A 19,495-nucleotide genomic window follows, 5' to 3' on the forward strand; every position below is an offset into this window, starting at 1 on the left:
ACCTTGGGACAAATTTATCTTTCTTAACAAAACGAACAAAAATATTTCCATTCTTTATAGCTGCTTTAGTGAAAACATGCATATTTCCTTGAATGCAAATATATTTTCCTTAATTTTTAGTAGCTTTAGTCACATATATTAGAATTTTTCAACCCTTGGGAACCTTAACTGTTAGTGAAAACTAAGAAGTAAACAACTATGAACTGTCTTTTACGTTAGCATTCTGTGGCTTGGCAAATTTATGAATGAATACCTTTAATAATTTCTGAAAACATATTACTTCATAGTACAATCTTTTAATAAAACACAAAACATGTTGACTAATAGACCCACACACTTTTTAGTTTTTCTGTAATAAGCCAAGAGTACATAAACTTATATTTAATAATTGTCTAATATTTTATCTTATTTAGAGATTATCTAGATATTTAATGAATTTTTATCAATTAAAATAACTTAGCAAAACTTTAAAGTTTCAAGTTACCAAAGAGCTTTCGGAAGCTATTTTAAGTTCATACACCATAACACACAATTATTGTTAAAAGTTCACCCACACTCATCTTTTTCACATCTATTTAGTTACTTGTTCCCAGTAATTATTTAGATTGCCTACAAGACTTCATGAGACATTAGACAAAATTAGCCATCATTTTAAGTTATTATTTTTTGTTAACCAGTTTTGTAATAGAGATGACATCAGGTTATTTGACCAATATAGGCTGCATGTCTGCATCACATCCAGTGCTGATAACTCTGATGACATGCCTATTTTAATCAAACCAACACAGTTAAACAAGCTTTTACTTACCAAAGATTATTTCATATCATGTCAACTTGAAAGACATTTGGGTTAGTTGCATGTAGAAAAAAATTTTGTAAGCACTTACTTTAAGTCAATTGAATTGAGCTCTTTAGAAATTATACCATCTGGAGGTAAAATACCACATATTTATAACATACATATACAGACACACACACGTAAACAACAGACAGTTACAACAAAGATTTTCGGGCAAGGGTGTTTTCATAGCAGACTGCATCTGCAAAAACTTCTTTTCCCACTTTTTTTTTCTTTCTTTCTTTCTTTCAGTCTTAGGAATCTGGGATGGGAATATTCCACTTTTGGTAAGCTCTTGCAAGTCACAGCATAAAGCCAACCAGAGTTTGGAGGGGAGGCTACCTGTTCAGGAACTGGTTGGGCTTTTTAGAAGCTCAGTTTCCCACTTTTCTTTTAGTTTTGTTTTGCTGTAAAGTCTGAACAATTCCTAAGGACAGTGTAGTGGTTCAGAAGCATGGTGCTTGTGAGTGTTACTCCCTAAAAAGTCATAAACACTCTCTTATGTGCCTCGGTTTCTCCCGCCAGCAGCCTAAAACTGCTATGTGGGCTCAGAGCATGGGTGACCAACCCTCACATGTGCTTCCCTGGACGAGTCTTTAATTAATTAACATGAATGATAGTGGAGTTCCCAATGGGACCACTACACGTCATGCGGCATTCGATCCTCCAACACTCCTGTTGAGGTCCTCAGTCACCTGAGATCGCCTTTCGGCTGGAAGGAGCAATGTCCCTTTTCTTCAGAGCTGAACACATTCAGTCCCTCATTTCTCTATCAAGCAGTTTGTTCAGACTTTATAAACACAATTCTTTACAATTTAAAGCCAAGTTAAAAAGGTCAGCTTGCCCCATTCACTCCAAAGTTCCCCCTAGGCTTCCCTTGCCTAGGAAATTCCTCCTAGGTTCCTCTTTCCTAGGAATTCCCCCACCTAGGTTCCTCTTACCTAGGAAATGTATTGGTACTTCCTTAAGGCACCTAGTCTTGAGGTTTGAAACAGCTCATATAAGACCTGGACCATTAACTTAAAATAAGGAAGTCCAGGTTTTGGGAGAACTCACCAGGGTTACCTGAAGAATGCAGTGATTCGGGGTGGTGGGGGCACTCAGTGGGCCCTTATTGGTACCGAATGCCAGTTCAGTGTAGATTCCAGGTGGTTTCTGGTGAGTTTCTCTGAAATTCTGCCATGCATACGTCAAGAAATATCAACAGGTGGTATAGCCTACTACACACTGAGGCTCTATAGTACTAATCTTATGGGACCACGGTTGTATGTGCGGTCCGTCGTTGACAGAAACATCATTATGCAGCACATAACTGTACAATGCACATTTAAAAGAAAGCATGCAGATCCTTTCTAAATTTCAAGATGAACGTGTTCAACATGTTCTTGAGCTAAAGAGAAAACTTCTCAAGTTTGGGTTTGGGATGGACTTTAATTTAGTAAAACTTGAAAGTCAGTTTGTTCTGAGGTAAATTCGTAGAATTGTTCCTCAGGTTGGTATTTGTTTTTTTTGCTAATTCATCCCGTGTGAGTGCTCACTGGAATTAGGAAATTATTTTCACACACTGCATTTTTCACCCCAGAACAAAACAGACATTAACTACTTTAGTCCTCGTTCAGCTTTTTGAGCCTCCTAGGCTCAGAGTTCTTAATATTTTTACCAGAATGCAAGGAGACGTGGCCTCATTTCATTTTATCAGTTCTATTTCAATTTTGAGAATTACCGTGTCATTTGAACTAATAATAGTTGTTAGTTCAGTGTCCCGGCTACACAGAAAAATGTTTTCCATGCATTTTTACTGATACAAAATGTGTTTTTGTAAAAATGTAGGAAAAGTTGAAGTGTTTTTAAATCTAGGTAGTAGATTTCAGGGCCAAAATTTGTTTAAATAATGTGAAAATAAATTTGTTGACTGTTCTAAAAGTCTGTTTCATTGGCAAAAGGCAGTTGTTGAACTGAAAGTGTTGTTTAAATTGAAATTATCTTTTTGTTGGATCAGTAGCCATGTTTGGTCCAAGTTATGCTAGGAGAGTCTGGGTGCCAGAATGCACAGACTTTGAGCCTAAAAGGACAGGCTCACTCCCGGATCTGACCTGCATCCACCGTATAGATCAGTACAAATGACTAAACCTCTTGGAGCTGCACCTCCTTCACTTGTAAAATAGACAAAGGAATTCCTACCTTGTGGGGTCGGGATAGAAAGTAGAGATAATACTGTACATTTAAAACCTAGGCTTCAGCTCCTAGTAGCCGCCGTGTCATTGAGGTTGAGTCATTTATCTTGAGTTAACTGTAGTTCCCTCATCTCTAAAAGCAGGAGAGAATCCCGGTTCTCACTCCATCCTGCAGTCCCTTGACAGAGCAAGTTCTCAACGTTGTTTGTTGTGCTGGTGGCTACTGTCATCTTCACCTTTTCCTGAGCTCTCTCTCTCATCCTCACCTTCTCATGGTGGTTTAACAAGAAGCCAATCCATGGAGCTGGCCTGGTGGCATGGTGGTTAGTTCGCGTGCTCCACTTTGGCAGCCCAGGCTTCTCAGATTCGGATCCTGGGTGCGGATGTACACCCTGCTCATCAGGCCATGCTGTGGCAGCATCCCACAGACAAAATAGAGGAAGATTGGCAATGGATGTTAGCTCAGGGCCAATCTTCCTCACACACACACACACACACACACACAAAGCCAGTCCTTTTACCTGTTGCTGCATCCTTGGCCATAATTTAGAGGAAGGACAAGCATAGATGGTATCAGCAAATTACTCTTTCAAGTGCGGTGGTGGCAGTAATGCAGCTCAGATAAAGACGTGTCTGTGTGCCTGGCGCAGAGCCGCTCCTCGAGGATGCTCAGCACATTTCTTCACTGTTAGAGAGGAGTGAAGATCTCAGAAGAAGTCATAAGAGTAGTAACTCCGTAAATTAGTACTTTACAGTTCACCAAAGTGCTCACAGCCACCCTGAATCCTTTTCTGCCTGTGTGGTGGAGTATAAAATATTAAAAAAACACAAAGTGCTTTCCAAACGCCTTGTCTTAACTAAGTAATACTATTTGTCAGTACAGCAAAGATATTACTGTCCCCATTTGATACATAAGGAAACTGTTACCTCAAGGTGTTAGATAGTTTCCCCAAGGTCGCCAGAGTGATGAGCGGGGTTCCCAGAGGCTACACTGCTAAAGAGAGTTAAAACGCCACCACAGTATTCTTTTGTTGTTGTGTGTGTCTGTGTGTATCTAAGGCTAACGTTGTATGCCTAACAAATACTCCTCAGTAAAGAGTCAGGGAACCCAATACCTATCAACATACCGTGGAGGCTTTGGAGAAAGAAGTGAATTTACAAAAGAAATCAAATATTAAATCTGCATTTATTTTTGCATCTCAATAGTTGTATTTTATAAACTATTAATTCTTATAAATGATTCAGATCTCTTAGCATTTTCTTTCTTGAGCCAGACAGTCTTAAGAAACACGTTTCCTCACTTCCTTTTGTTTGTTAAAGTAGCGAAGGGCTGTTTGCGCTGCATGGAGCAAAGCAGTAGCATCACCTGGAACACAGGTGAGCCTGGCTCTAGAGGAGTATGGGCAAGCAAGTGGAAGACAGCAGCTCAGGCTCTGTGCTCCAGGAGTGCTTGTGCCTAGGATAAGCAGGGAAGGACTGGCAGTTTGGACACTAGCACTGGAACATAAAAAACCTTGTAGGTGAAGAAATTTGTTATACCATTGAAGAAAGACTGAAATGTAGTTCCCTTTTCCTAAGAAGGGAAAGAGGGTAATAAGTTCTACGACCACGTTGACCACCTTTTTAAAAATATTTTTTTCCTCTCCACTTGCAGAAAAAATTCTTCCTTTCAGGGCCGGCCCGGTGGCGCAGTGGTTAAGTGCGCACGTTCTGCTTCTCAGCTGCCTGGGGTTCGCCGGTTCGGATCCCGGGTGCAGACATGGCACCGCTTGGACAAAGCCATGCTGTGGCAGGCGTCCCACATATAAAGTAGAGGAAGATGGGCATGAATGTTAGCTCAGGGCCAGTCTTCCTCAGCAAAGAGGATTGGCAGTAGTTAGCTCAGAGCTAATCTTCCTCAAAAAAAATTCTTCCTTTCCAATCATAGAAAAAAACTCCTATGAATACTATAAAGCTATTTTATAAGACTCATTTTGGGAGGCAAGGAAGAGTTGATTGTAGTCTTTCCATGTTATACTGGGAAACCTACGTTACGTTATCTACAGGAGACCTGGTGTTGCTGCTAGTATAATAGAAGCTGGGGAAAGTAGGGTCCTGGTAATGGAATTTTTGCTGTCCTTCATCAGAGGTAAGTGTTTCCTACATTCCAGACTACGAGGCAGATATCATCCAGTTTGGGGTAATTGTGAATAGAGCTGCTGTAAATTTTTGTGTGAGCATAAATTTTAATTTCTCTAATGACAAAGAATGGCATTGCTGGTTCATATGATATGTGTATGTTAAACGTTATAGGAAACTTTATAAGAAAACGGTTTGTCAATGTGCCTATACCATTTTGCATTCTCACCAGCAAAATCTGAGCGTTTCAGTTGCTCCTTATCTTTGCCAGCATGGTATTAAGTATTATTTTTTTTAGCCATTTTAATAGGGGTAGAGGGATATCTCATTATAGTTTTAATTTGCATTTTCTTAATGGCTAACGATGTTGAACATGTTTTTGTGAGCTTATTTACCGTGTGTAATAATTCCTCTTTGGTGGAATGTCTGTTCAGTCTTTTGCCCATGTTTTGTTGGGTGGTTTGTTTTCTCACTGTTGAGTTTTGAGAGGTCTTTGTACACTCTGGAGACAGTTTCTTTATCAGATGTGTAACTTGCACATACTTTTCCCCAGTCTGTAGCTTGTCTTCACTCTCTTAACAGCGCAAAAGTTTTTAATTTTGATCAAGTCCAATTTTTCCTTTTTTCTTTTGTGGATCACACTTTTCACATATCTAAAAACTATTTACCTACTTCTAGGTAGCAAATATTTTCTCCTGAAAAGTTTTGTATTTTACATTTAGATCTATGATCCATTCTGAGCTAAGTTTTTCTTATAAGATATGAGATTTAGATTGGTTTTTTCCCTCTTGATGTCCAGTTTTTCCAACACTGTTTGTTTAAAAAAGCTATTCTTTCTCCATTGATGGACTTTTACACCTTTGTCAGATATCAGTGGGCAGTGTTTGTGTGGACGTATTTCTGGAGTCTCTGTTGTGTTGAGCTATGTGTCTGTCTCTTTACCAATACCATGCTGTCCTGATTACCGTAGCTTTAGAGTAAGTCACAAATCAGATAGTGTGATGCTTGCAACTTTTCTCTTATTTCTCAAATTTACATTAGCAATTTCAGTGCCTTTGCCTTTCCTCATAACTTTTAGAATCAACTTATCTATATCTACGAAGAATCCTGCCGCAGTTTTCTTGGAATTGCCTTATATCTATAGATCCATTTGGGGAGAATTGACATTTTTTCTGTGTAAAATCTTCCAATTCATGAATACTGTATGTCTTTTTCTATTTAGGTCTTCTTTGATATTTTCAGAAGTGTTTTGTAGTTTCGATTTTCTTTCTTTTCGACCACTGCTTTTTTTTAATCCACTGGCTTGTACTCTAGTACATAATGTTGAATAGGAATGATGAGAGTAGACATTGTTTTTTTGTTCCCAATCTTAAAGAGAAAGCATTTAATCTTGCACCATTAAGTATAATGTTTGCTGTAGGTATTTCTATAGATACCCTTTTCAGGTTGAGAAAGTTCCCTTCTATCCCAAGTTTGCTGGGAATTTTTATTACAAATAGATTTTGAATTTCATCAGATGCTTTTTTTTTTTACATCAATTGATACGATCGTGTGGTTTTTCTTCTTTAGACTATTAATATGATGGGATTGGCTAAGGGCTGGGGAATGAGAGAATGCAAAAAAAGGAAGGAAAAAAGAGGAATGGGGGATTTTCCCGGTTCACCCTGAGCATTCAGGGAGCCCTTTCTCTCTCGGAGCCGGGCTTCTCCTAGAGCTCTCTGTCCATGCAGGTGTCCGCTCCTGGATTTCAGGCTGCGTTGAGTCCAGTCTGGGGGATAATGGAGGGAAAAACTGGTAAACTCACTGCTGGTCTGGTGATGGTTCGAATTCTGAACTTGCCCCAATCCTCCTGCTGCTGTTTTCTCTTCGGAGTTCTGAAATAGCTGCTGCGTTCCTTCTTCCAGGTTTCAGAGCTGCGTTCAGTGGAGTCTGCTCTCTCCATCTCTCCTGGAATTAACCTGCTTGTTTTCTTCTTTTCTTAACAAGCTACAAGCATAGTATTCGCTTGACTTGCTGAATTATGTAATCTTTGTTTGAAGAATTAATGCAAACTGTGGTCACTTGATGAATTTAGGTATCGTAATACCTAAATGCTATTTTCTATATAAGTATAAGCAATAATTGCTAAAAATGAGAAGTACATAAAACTAAATTATAAGAATATTTTAACCGATCTGTTTCCTCAAAATTGATCTCTTTGGCTATTGTTTTTATTTTTATGGTTTTAAAACACAGTGTTTTGAACTCAGATCAAGTTAAATGTTGAAACTTTTAGAACTGGTGACACCACCCTGCTCAGGGAACTCAGTAAGAGGCCTGTGTAGCTGGCAAGGGGTCTGGCTGGAGGTTTCTGCTGGAAGCCTCGTAAAGGGCGTGAAGAGGCTGGAGGAGATGCAGACCTGGGAGTGGTCTTCAGGTGCATGAAGCTGTGGACACGTGTGAGGTTACTGAAAAAACAGAATTGTAGGAAATGCCCATAGCGTACAGAGGAAGTCAGGAAGAGCCGGGTGGGGAGAGACCTTTGGTCCTGGAAGCAGAGGAAGAAGGCCTCTGCAGGGGTGTGCAGGCCACCAACCGCCAGGAGGAGCCAAGCTGCAAGAGTATGCAGTCGCTGCGGGAAGGGCTGTCGAGGACGAGGATGGAGCAGTGCCATCAAGGTGTTGTATAAGGACCTTGGAGAACTGTTTCCATCAATTAGTAAGGAGGTAGAGGAACAAAAAGAATGCGAATAATAGGATATTATTTTATATATACATTTTAGCTCTGATTTTAAATTCCTAGACTTTAAGGGTGGTATTAATATATTTTTATTGTCTATAACACTGAACATAGTAAGCATCCAGTTGGGATTTCTGCACATCTGAATGACACCCTGTCACCAGCAGTGTCTGCAGCTTAGCTCTGGTTAAGGACCAGCAGAGAGTGCTGGGTGAGGCTGGTGAAAGGGAGAGCAAGGCCCTGTTGAAGAGTTAGTTGTTGTCCTTTATTTTTGAACTCTAAAGGACACTCATTGATTCTCCTATTTCATTGATTCTTTATAGCTCACTTACTTCCAAAACTGACTCTGAGGCAGCTAAAGGATGGCTAGAACAAAATATAAAAACACATCTTCAGGATGTCTTCCCTCAGACCACAGACCTTTTTTTCTTTTTTTTTTTTTTTTTTTAAGTTAAGGAACCAAGGGATATCTTGCTAATGTGCTTTCTTTGGCTTTTTTTTTGGAATGGAGAGTGTAATCTCACCCCCGAGCTCCCCAGTTCTCTGTCTTGAATTACTTTAACTTGTTTTTCTTTATTCCATGATACTGCTTTAGAGGAACGTAAGAAATACTCCACAATGTTTATTTCCAATGAGGAATTGCTGCTGTTTAAACCTACTATGTTTGTATATTTTTCCTTTTTCCAGGATCAGAATTCAGGCCATAAATGAAATTGGAGCTGGACCCTTTAGTCAGTTCATTAAAGCGAAAACCCGGCCGTTACCACCGTTGCCTCCTAGGCTCGAATGTGCTGCGGCCGGGCCTCAGAGCCTGAAGCTGAAGTGGGGAGACAGTAACGCCAAAGCACACGCTGCTGATGACATGGTGTACACGCTGCAGCTGGAGGACAGAAACAAGAGGTGAGGTGGGGACGAGGGCGTGTGGGGAAATTCCATGGCTTTGTCTTGTGGATGACATCCTCCTTGTTGATTTGTCCTCTGAAACACTTCCTTCTTGTTCAAAGATTTCCTGTGTCTCTGGGTCCTGCATTTTTATACCATTCTCCATTTGGAATTTCTAAAGTAACATTCGAAAGATCCTGTTTCCCTACATGTGATAATATATGTGTTTGTTTTTTCTTTCATAAAGCCAATGATAATGGAGGGAAATTATCTCAAAAGTAAATTGTCAGATTCAAGTCTTCGCTATGTAATAGCGTTATGATAGTCACGAGTGCAGAGGGATGTCCGACCCAGGAGGAGATGTTACCTCTTTAAATATTCAGTAACCATTGGGACAAACATGTTTACCAATCTGAAATAGCTGTGGTGATGTACAGATGGGGATGTACTCTGTAACTATGAGCAATGCAATATCAAATTAACCAGAGCAAATAGGTTAAAAAAATTCTTTATAAGATTCCATGCCCAGGAAACACTCTTGGCCACAGAAATCAAATCCAGGCTTTCACCTAGTATTTATTTAACCTAACTTCATTTCCTCTGAAAATGGCCGATCAGAAGATAGGCAGCTGCACTGTGTTTACAAATAATTCAGATGCAGAGCAAAAGTTAATGATAACAGAATGTTCTGTTACCTACCCAAAGTCCAAATCAGAGAATCAAGTGAAGGAGGTGGGCGATCACCATAAAACCAAGATAGCCTGACAGAGCCGACACACTGCCCCTTCCCCACGGCGTACCTGCTGAAGCACAAAGCTAGTGTTAGTGTGGAAGTGTTTCTGTCATTTCCCCTTTATGCATTGTAGTATCCTGTTCATTTACATGAGGAATTGGTTTTGGTTAGCACAGAAACCCCTGTCCAGTCTCCGCCTCCTGCCCTGGACTCAAGTGCTTTGGTTCATTTCAGCGCAGTGGTGTCCTGCTGTGTGGAAGGCACTGCTTGAGGTGGGCCTGCAGTGGAGACCAAGATCAAGTAGAAAGCAAGGCCCTGTCTCCAGGAGCATAACACCAACCCACAGGCATTGAACCTTAGTGCCATTGGAGAAAAGTGCTCTGGGAGTTTGGAGAAGGCAGGCAGAGACCATCTGGTTGCAAAAATCAGGAATGGCTTTTTGAAACAGATGACATTTGAACTTGACTTTGAAGGACTTAGCAAAGGTTGACCTCCGAAGAACAAAAAGCAGTTGTCCTATTGGAAACTTGTCCTGGTGTAGAAAGCACAGAGGAAGTAAGGCTTCTTTTAGTAGGTTCATTAGAGATTAAATGCATCTTCACTACTGTGCTGTGTGCCCTTGGATGCGTTTTCATGGACTCATTATTTTACTGGCAGGGAACTCCTCAACTGGAGAGGGCTGGCAAGAACAGGACTTATGAACTCACAGAAATCATGATAAATATATAGAACTAGCATTTGGGGACATTTCTGAACAAGCCTTTATGTTTTTTCCTGGGCATTTGGCTTCCGTTGACAGTAGAGAGAACTTCCCTTAGACAATATCTTTTAGTTGTACTGTTTTAGAAAAGTGAAGCCCAGAAATGTTGTTGAAGCTGGTGGCAGAACTGGGATCAGAGGCAGCGCCTCCTGACTCCCCATGCAGCTGCCTCTACCATCACCTCCGGGACTGTGGGGGGAGTGATGGCTCTACAGCAACCAGCCGACCCCGTCTTGCTGCAGCCCTGCCCTGTGCGGGGCCGCCGCCTAAGGTGCTTCAGAGAGAGAGCTGTACAAGTGCGTGCTCAGAACAAAAGCTCCATGAGCACTAGTCCAAATGAGTGTGCTGTTGTGAGACATTTAAATATGCCAGACAGCAGAGAGTGCAGAATCTGGTAATCAGTACGTGCTCTTTCCTCCAAAAAAAAGCCCGAAGCTGGCCTTGTTAATCAAATAAATGACTTGCCTAAATTTAAATGGCAATTTAAGAAAACTTAACCGTTAGGAACAGTATTTTTCTTAATTTTCTGAGCTAGAGTCCAAATTTATCTTTTTTAAATTAGATTTGTCAGTGCTCTCAGAAAATTATTAAAGTGATGGGAATATAGAGCATAATAAATTCTCATTCTATTTGTGGAATAATTTTCCTGGGATTTAATAGGATGAAACTTGGCCTAATTTGAGTTTGAAGGTGACCTTCCTTAGTGTCTTGAAACTGAACTCTTGCAGTGAATGGCCCCTTGAAGCCAAGCTTTTGGCTTCAGGTCTTGACTCCTGAGGATCAGGGAGAAATCATTCGAGTGGGATACATCGTAATACTTGCTATTAGCGTAGCCTTTGTCAATTCTAGTCCCTTTAAGATCCTTTAGGACTTGGCCCTGGCCTGTCCAGTTGAAAGGAACAATGTCTTCTTCCAAAGCGGCACCTCCCTTTTTCTCGAACATGTTGCTGGGGTGGTTTCTAGTTGTGGCTTTAGGGAAAAGCGCCCATATTCTTTAGCATTTGCTTTGTTTTCATTAACTGCTAATAAGTTCTTTTTATGAATGTGGCAGAAATATTGCACGTCCTGCTGTGGCCAAGGTAAGAACAAGAGATAGATTGAATTGTGGTTTTAATTTACTTTCCTAGCTAGTGACTGTGGGCATTTGAAAGGAGAGCTGCCGGTGTCTGGGTGGTAGAGCTGTCCTAACCAGCTATGGAAGTAATGTGAGTCTTAAAATGTATTTTGCAACAGAAGCACAATGAAAATTAATAACCGCATGGTTGGTAATTGTCAGAGTAAAGAGTTAAGTCAATTTTGGCTGCTAAACTATTTGTCTTACTTTTTCCTCATCCATAAAATACAGGTTGAATTAGAAGATGGGCTCTGAGCTCTTTCCTACCTTTTTCACCTTAAAGCAACAATCATTTGTAGGTCATTTATGAGCTTAAACTCTTTACAAAAAGATGTCTCTTGTAAATGATTAGGGCGTGTTCTCTCTCTCTCTCTTCATATTTTAGCTTCTGCTTTTGACAAGTAAGGAAATAATAAGAAAGAGACTGACGTTCCACAAGACTGACCATTTAATGTCCAAAAGCCCTAAGGTTTTGAGTTTATGATGTACTGGTTTATTATTTTATTTATGTAACTCTTAATCAAGAAATCTGAAATGGCCCAAAGATCTCTAAGTATAATGTTTGGCCAAAAATATATTTTCAAACTTTGTAAAGTAAACTTCTATTTCTTGAGCACCTACAAAGTGCCAGGCTTTGAGAGCTTTTGTCTACATTATTTAGTTCTTGAATAAAAAATGAAATATTTTCTGTCATGATAGGATTTCTACCGAAGCCCTTACCATCCAGGTGAACAAATAGGTTGTTTCTGATAAATTGACTTGATTTTAACTTATGATTATCAGGAGTTTTATACATGCAAAGAAAGGAACTGTGCTTAAGTATTGAATAGACAGAGATGACCAAGATGGATCCCTGTCCGTAAGGAGCCCCCAGTCTGGTGGGGGATGGGTGCAAGACACAGATACACTCAAGCAAATCTTGATGTGGAGGCTTAGAGATTGACACGTGCACAGAGTGTTGAAGGAGGATAGTAGAATGGCTTCTTTGTAGGCTTAAAATTCAATGAACAGAGAAGGCTTCTCAGGGAAGTGTTGTAACAGCTTGGGTGAGACTTAAAAGGTTTCCAATCGTATAATCTCCTGCAAGAGAGCCTTAGGATGGAGACTAGTGATAAGGACTCAGGATTGGTTGGAAACCAAGCATACAAGCCCCAAAGGACAGAAACGTGCCTTGGCTCTTTCTCCAAGGAAATGCCTCTTTTGTTCTGGTACTTTTACACTTGCATCTTTTTTAAAGTTTGGGGCTATTCCCTGTAAATAGAGGGGATCCCAAAAGGGCATCTTGCCCAAATCCTTGCCTCAAGGTAAATCGACCTAGAATTCATCTGGATTACCCGGACTTGGTATGTTGAAAGGTTTTTTCACCTTGAAGAGGACGTTTGTTTCCCATATGTTCAAGCTTTTGACCCACAAGGTTCCCAGTCCAAGGTCACTAACTGCGACTACATATTTATGTCTCAGCCTCAAAGCAATGCTGTGTATTTGTAGGACTGAGTTTATTTCTAGCAATTAGATTATGATCATTCAATCAGTGATTGTTTTTCTTGAATTGCTACAATGTGCCTAGGTCTTATGAGGTATGTGACTTACCTATAGGAGCTTTCTTGCTGAGAAAATAAATTAACGTGAAACAATGAACAGACGGCACAAGAGATTTTATTTAATTTCAACAGAAAAACAAAAATTCTATTAGTTTGGCCATAGCGTGATTAAGTCTATTATTCTTAGCAGATCTGGCACAGAAGATCCAAATGTCTTTGGTTCCTGTGTATGCAAGAAAAATAGATACCCAAAGTAAACATTTTTGTAATGCTTTGTTAACCTAATGCAGGGAGTAGAATAGCAAGATCAGCTCATACATTTTAAGATTGTAATTCTGTACTGATAATTCTGAAGACGCATTTGTCTGTGTTACTGAAATGAAGTGTTATGCTACCCTAACAGAATTTGAGTTGATGTTGATTCTCATTCTGACCCTTGTGGTCCATGTTCCCAATAATTGTACACAGCACTGAGGCGAGAGGAACTTAAGTTCCAGGAATGCACTTTTGGTTAATCTGTTGTTCAGGTTCAGTCAGACAGCCGGTGTATTTTAAAGCAAGGCTCCAGCAAAATGAGGATGGGGGGAGGGCTCCAATAGAGTGGGTAGTTACCACTTGCTCTCTGTTAACTCTGCCCTTATGCCCAGGACATTTTCCCTTCACCCAGCAAAATCAGAGCAGCTTTGTAATGTGTATAGTATGACTGCCTGTTTGCTGTTGGGGACAGAAAATAATCTGCATAAAGGAACCCAGAAAAAATACACACTAGGTAACTAATAAAAGCATGAGCACTATGGGAGGAGTGTATTTTCTCAATGTATACCACTTATAGAACAAAGTCCTGCTTATATTGCTCGGGGCATATTACTGAATAATATGCAGTTATTCATATTGTTGCATATGGATAAAGAGTTTCATCAGTAGCTATAGTGACATTTTATTTCTTAGAAAAGGAGCATAAAAAGGAACATAACCAAAAAGTATTGCAGCCTATGGCTCACAAACCAAAGGGTCCATATGCAGCTGAGGACATAGGAGGAGGAAATTAACTCCTTTCCTCATTGGTCTTTTGGAAATTGCTCTTGGCGTTTTTGTGCTCAGTCTGCAAACAGGGACTCTCACCAACATCAAAACTCGTTTAGCAAATGTATCTTCCCTGCCTCAGGTGCCCCCACATGATGCCATCTGCTTCCATTTGCTTGTGCATAGACATGACAGGACTCAATGTTTTGTGTGGAGTGAGGGCACATGCTGTCCTTTCCTGTTTTGAGCATCCTCCGTGCCCAAACATCACGTTAGTAACATAGGAAATTCACACACACACACACACACAATCCATGGAGCCCAGAGAAATTAAGAAAAAAATAAAGGCAATGACATGTCATTGTTAAGGAATAGAGCTGTACTGAGCTTACTAATAGCTGTTGATTTGTGATATTGTGAAACATGTTTTGAAACATGCCATGTGAAGCCTTTACTGGATTAGGTCATTTTAGGTCAGCAGGTTAGATCATTTTGAGGTGTTAATGTTAATGGGCTGCTGTTGGCCTGTAGTGGGCCTAGAGACTACAAGATAGCAACAAGGTAGTAAACACAAAATGCTTAGCAGTATCTCTTATTTATAAGCCATCCAGAGCATTCTTAGATGTTTGTTTTGAAACAAACTGTTTTAAGAAAACATATTTTAAAATTAAATTCTTTATACGTTATTATTTTCCTCTGAAATGATTTAAAATAAACATTTAAAGATGAAACATGTCTGAATTTCTTCCTTCAGTTGCACTTTAGTGCAAAAATGTCATCTTTCATAATGTTAAATCCTAATACTGAGGTTAAAAGTATAGCCTTCCAGGGCCAGCCCAGTGGTGTAGTGGTTAAGTTTGCACGCTCTGCTTCAGCAGCCCAGGCTTCACGGGTTCAGATCCCACACACTGCTCATCAAAACCATGCTGTGGTGGTGACCCACATGCAAAATAGAAGAAGATTGGCACAGATGTTAGCTCAGGGCCAATCTTCCTCACCAAAACAAAGAATATGTATAGCCTTCCCCTAGAATTCTTAAAAATGTCAAGAGTCTGTTGTTTTGCCTTCCTAGGTTATAATCAATACGGAATTGTAGAACTTACTTGGTCCTTTCATTTGGATCTCATAAAAATCCCTGCCAGGTGAATAAGACAATTACTATTATCCGAGGTATCTGGACTCAGCCTGGAGAGTTATTGACTCATTCAAGTTTGTAGTGAAGGTAACAGACTCCTCATTGTGTTCAAGGTCTTTGTACGTCCATGTACCTCCATGGAGTACTCTGAGAGGCTAGCAGAATAAGCAGAATGCTTTTGTATTCACAGATACATAGAACATTTTTTAAAATCACTGATGTGGGCCAACATTAAAACCCACTGAAGGGTTTAGTTTCAAGAAGACGTCATAGTCAAAACTAAAGCAGGTTGTGACAGAGCCGTAAAGGATTCATTTAGACTGTAAACTTTCAGTGACCCACCCAACCTTCTACCTTGTTTGTGTTTTCCCTTCCAAGTAAATATTTTTAGCACAAGAGAGCATTTCTCCCTATTTTTCCTTTCCCTAAGTAAAAATGGCCAAATTTGCATTAATGGACAGCACTTCTGTAGGACCAGCTGCTCCCATCTTGGTCTGATTTCAGCAGCAGGTCTTGGCCTGGGTTCACCAGGGTCGGATGAGTGGTACGCACGTGCACAGCTTTCTATCCAACTCAGGAAAGCCTGAGGGAATGTGAGTGAAAGGGATGCCATTCTGGGGACATCTTCCAGGCTTCTCCACTCTTGAGAAATGACGTAAATCATTCATGAACCTTGGTGCTTTGTTATTAATAACATTAATAGTATTAACAGTAACAGCTAATGTCTATCAAGCATTCACAAGTGCTAGGCATTTTGTAATGAGTTCTCTCTGCTGTTGTCCCATTTGATTTTTATAACAACCCTCTGAGGGGCAGTCGCCATTACACCCATTTTACAGAGGAAGGAACAGCTTTCCTGGCTATAGAACCCAAGATCACTAGGCTATTGAACCTGAACTCAAATTCAAGTCTGCTGACTGCGAAGATTGTTAATACCCACTGTACCTTCAGCCCCTGCACCAGTGGGTGGAACCCCACAGGTGTTTGCACACCTGTCCTCTTGGTTTTCACAGGAGCCCTGGGTCATGGGGCTGATCCCTCCAAAGGTATGTGGCCATGGGCAGCAGGGGTTGAGGATGGAGTAGAAGACCCCTCAGAGGCACCAGCAGTGTGGGCCCAGGGCTCCAGGGTGACCTCTAAGGAGCTATGACATCACAGGGGATCCCTGTGGCTACATAAGCCCCAGCCTGAACTGAGAGTAAAATTACTCAGTGACTTTAAGGAGCATGTGCTACATTTCAGGAAACATGCCACCTGTTATATATTTCATTGTGGTTTTGTAGCACAGGAGCATTTGTGTAATAAAAATAAGAGTGAACATTTCATTTTTACTCCTTGGTCACCAAATCCACTCATTTTGGGGAAAACTGTATGTCCAGCACAGGCCATAACAGATGCAGCAGAACTTCAGAGATTCAGATGGGCCTATTCCTGCTGGGACATAAGCCAGTCACGGCCCCAGTAACCTGGAGACAGGCCTGCGTGGCGGGAGTTGAGAGCCACGGTCGTCCTCAGGTTCCCTTAGCCTGACTGGGATCCCCGAATGGTGATCTGCGGCCGTCCTGGTACAGAGTCCAGAGCCACTGATACCATATATTGAACTTGTACTCTGTGTTGGGCTCAGTGCTAAGCTTTTTATCCCCGTTTCTGCATTTGATTCGTAAAACAAGCTGTGCAGTGGATGCTGTCCCCGTTTTGCAGATGGGAGGAACTGACGCTTAGCAGGGGCAAGTGCTCTGGCAGTAGGGGGCAGAGCTGAGATTGGCGTGCAGTCTTCTGGGTCCACCTCTTCCCGCCAACAGTGTCGGGGAGGGGGAGAAGGGAAGGGTGACCCAGGCTTTACAGGCACCACAGACCAGGGGAGCGTCCCAGGAAAGCAGACTCCCCACACGGTGCGTCTTTGTTGCGGGGGCCACACTCACCCCCACAAAGCGAGGGATTGAGGTCTCTGTGAGAGTTTTGTTTACCGTCTCCTGCTGGTTATGTAGGCATGTCAGCTGCTCTAGGTCCTCCCCGTTCCCAGCTGGTTTCTTCCCATTCCAGGATCTTCTCCCTTCCCCCAGGCGTAGGGCCATGCACGCGAAGTAGTTTGGATCAGCGCCTTCGAGACAGCAGGACTGCTGTCAGCCCCTAGTGAGACTCATGCGCCGGGGCCTGTGGTGCATGAACACGGGTGGGGTGCATGAACACGGGTGGGGTGCATGGCTGCTGCCCTCCTCTCTGGCAAAGCCGCGCTCTCAGCTCTGAATCCTGGGTTGCATTTAAAACGTGGAGCCTTCAATCATCGTGTCTTAGGACAAGTAGCATATTTAATTCTGTCACCAAAGGCCTCTGACTTACCAATTAATGAATTTTACAATGAAGTTGGTCTTTTAAAAAAAAAAAAAAAGATTTAGGAGAGAGAAAAATTTAAGTTGGTCTTTGTAAAACAAATATTTTATGAATATTTTTAATCTCTCCCTGAGTGGCTCTAGCCACAGGGTGTTGACTTACGGAGCCTCCTGGAGAGGCCACTGTGCAACTGGCATAAATCCCAGGCTCAGGAGAAGGAAGATTCTTTCTTCTCCTGCCTCTTGGAATGATAGAAAATAATTACAGGATTGGGGTGACAGAGAGATTCTGTTCTTTTTGTGTTGGCTTGTGTGTTTATTTGGTTTGGGTTGGCCTAATTGTTTGAAACAGAAGTTACTGTCAGCATATACGGAAGGAGATTCAGGGTCAACGGCTTTCATTTGAGGCCCGCTCTGTAGGGGCTCGGGCTCGTACACGAGCTATCAAGTGAATCCCACTGTATGGGGAGGTCTGCTCGCCCACGCTTCACTGACGGGTCCCAGTGTGAGAGGGCGGACAGCCCCACAGCTGGTGTCCCAGGCTGGCGCCAGGGCCCGGTCTGCAGGGCAGCCTCGCTCCCTCACAGCCGACTTCCCACCCAGGAGAAAAGAAAATAACCTCAGTGTTAGCCAACAGTGGTATAGATGGCCTCTCAGAAGGGAGACTGGGGTTTCTTTTTTAAAATCCTGTCTTCTCAGCATTATAAAATGATTACAGTCATGCACCACATAACGACAGACCACACATGCAACAGTGGTCCCAGAAGATTAGTACCATACAGCCTGGGTGTGTGGTAGGCTGTACCATCTAGGTTTGTGTAAATACTGGAGGGAAGGAAGACATTTTCCTCTACTCTTCTAGGTTCTTCTGGCTGATCTAAGGTTTAAATTGACATGCGACAGATTAACAGAAGAAAAACAAAAGTTTAATAATTTGAATACATGGGAGAAATTTAAGAAAACTGAGTAACTCGCCAAAATGGCCAAAGCCTTCACCTTAAATCCCATCCTTAGCTAAAGACAGAAGATGTTGGGGGTGGGGAGAGTCAGGGACTTAAGAGAGAAGGAAGGCAATTCACAGGGAGGTGGAAAGGAGCAAACGTTTGGAAAACAAGAGTTTGCCCACACAGAACCAGAAGAACACAGATGGGAGCCCAACAAACAGGCTTTTTGAGGTTGCTTCCTGTCTACCACCTAGTTTGTGTTATGGTAAGGTGATAGCTTGCTTCCTGGAACAGATTTTTCTTAATCTGATTTCTTTTAGGTGGTTAAGGGGGAGGTAACAAAAAAAAAAACTTTTAAGTCTTTTGTTTCTTAAAAATAGTCAGCCTTGGGGCTGGCCCGGTGGTGTAGTGGTTGAGTATGCACGAGGTCCAGGGTTCACAGGTCTGGATCCCTGGCATGGACCTAGCACTGCTCATCAAGCCACGCTGTGGCAGTGTCCCACATAAAACAGAGGAAGACCTGCACAGATGTTAGCTCAGGGCCAATCTTCCTCACAAAAAAAATCGTCATCAGCAGCAGCAGCAGCCTAAAACAGTCTTCATGTTAATGAGATGTTTGGGGGTTGGCAGATTTTGTTCTCCTTCAGTACACTCTGTGATGTTTGCACAATGACAGAAGCACCTAACGACGCATCTCTCAGAACGTATCCCCAGTATTAAGTGACACACGACTGTTTAACACATATTGAGTGCTTATCACATGTCATGACTGTTCTAAGCACTTCTGTTTTATTAACCCATTTAAACCTCACAACAGCTCTGAGGTAGCTTCTGTCATCATCTTTATTGCACAAAGGAGAAAACTGAGGCAGCAAGAGGCTGAAGAAGCTGCTGGCGTCTCAGTCTGCAGTGCAGTTCTGGTCACAGGACCCGTGTTTACTGAGAGCGTGTCAAGTACCAGATGGGCGTAGAGAAACATACAACCAATGTTACTGCTTATTAAAGTTTTCAAAATTAAAACCCTTGAAACCCTTAAAATTAGACTGAAAGTGCCAAACTGGCTGTTATCATAGGAAGATATTTTCAGAAGCCTAAAATTGACGGGTGAAATTTTATGAAGGATTTTCTGATTGATAAGCTGACTTATATGTAGAGCTTGACTAGAATCTGTATACTTATGTGTTT

General features: G+C 41.6%; 1 protein-coding gene across 10 annotated transcripts in view; it reads left to right on the forward strand.

Moving 5' to 3' along the window:
- The window catches only part of FNDC3B (fibronectin type III domain containing 3B), a 357,265-nt gene that overhangs the window by 293,837 nt on the left and 43,933 nt on the right, over nt 1–19,495 (forward strand). For all 10 annotated transcript variants that reach the window (XM_070583136.1, XM_070583131.1, XM_008512875.2 and 7 more), the window contains one exon: nt 8,536–8,748. In XM_070583136.1, the coding sequence (XP_070439237.1) occupies nt 8,536–8,748 (213 nt within the window). The remainder of the gene's footprint in view (nt 1–8,535; nt 8,749–19,495) is intronic.

This window comes from Equus przewalskii, chromosome 18 (assembly GCF_037783145.1).
Source record: "Equus przewalskii isolate Varuska chromosome 18, EquPr2, whole genome shotgun sequence".
Taxonomy (NCBI): Eukaryota; Metazoa; Chordata; class Mammalia; order Perissodactyla; family Equidae; genus Equus; species Equus przewalskii.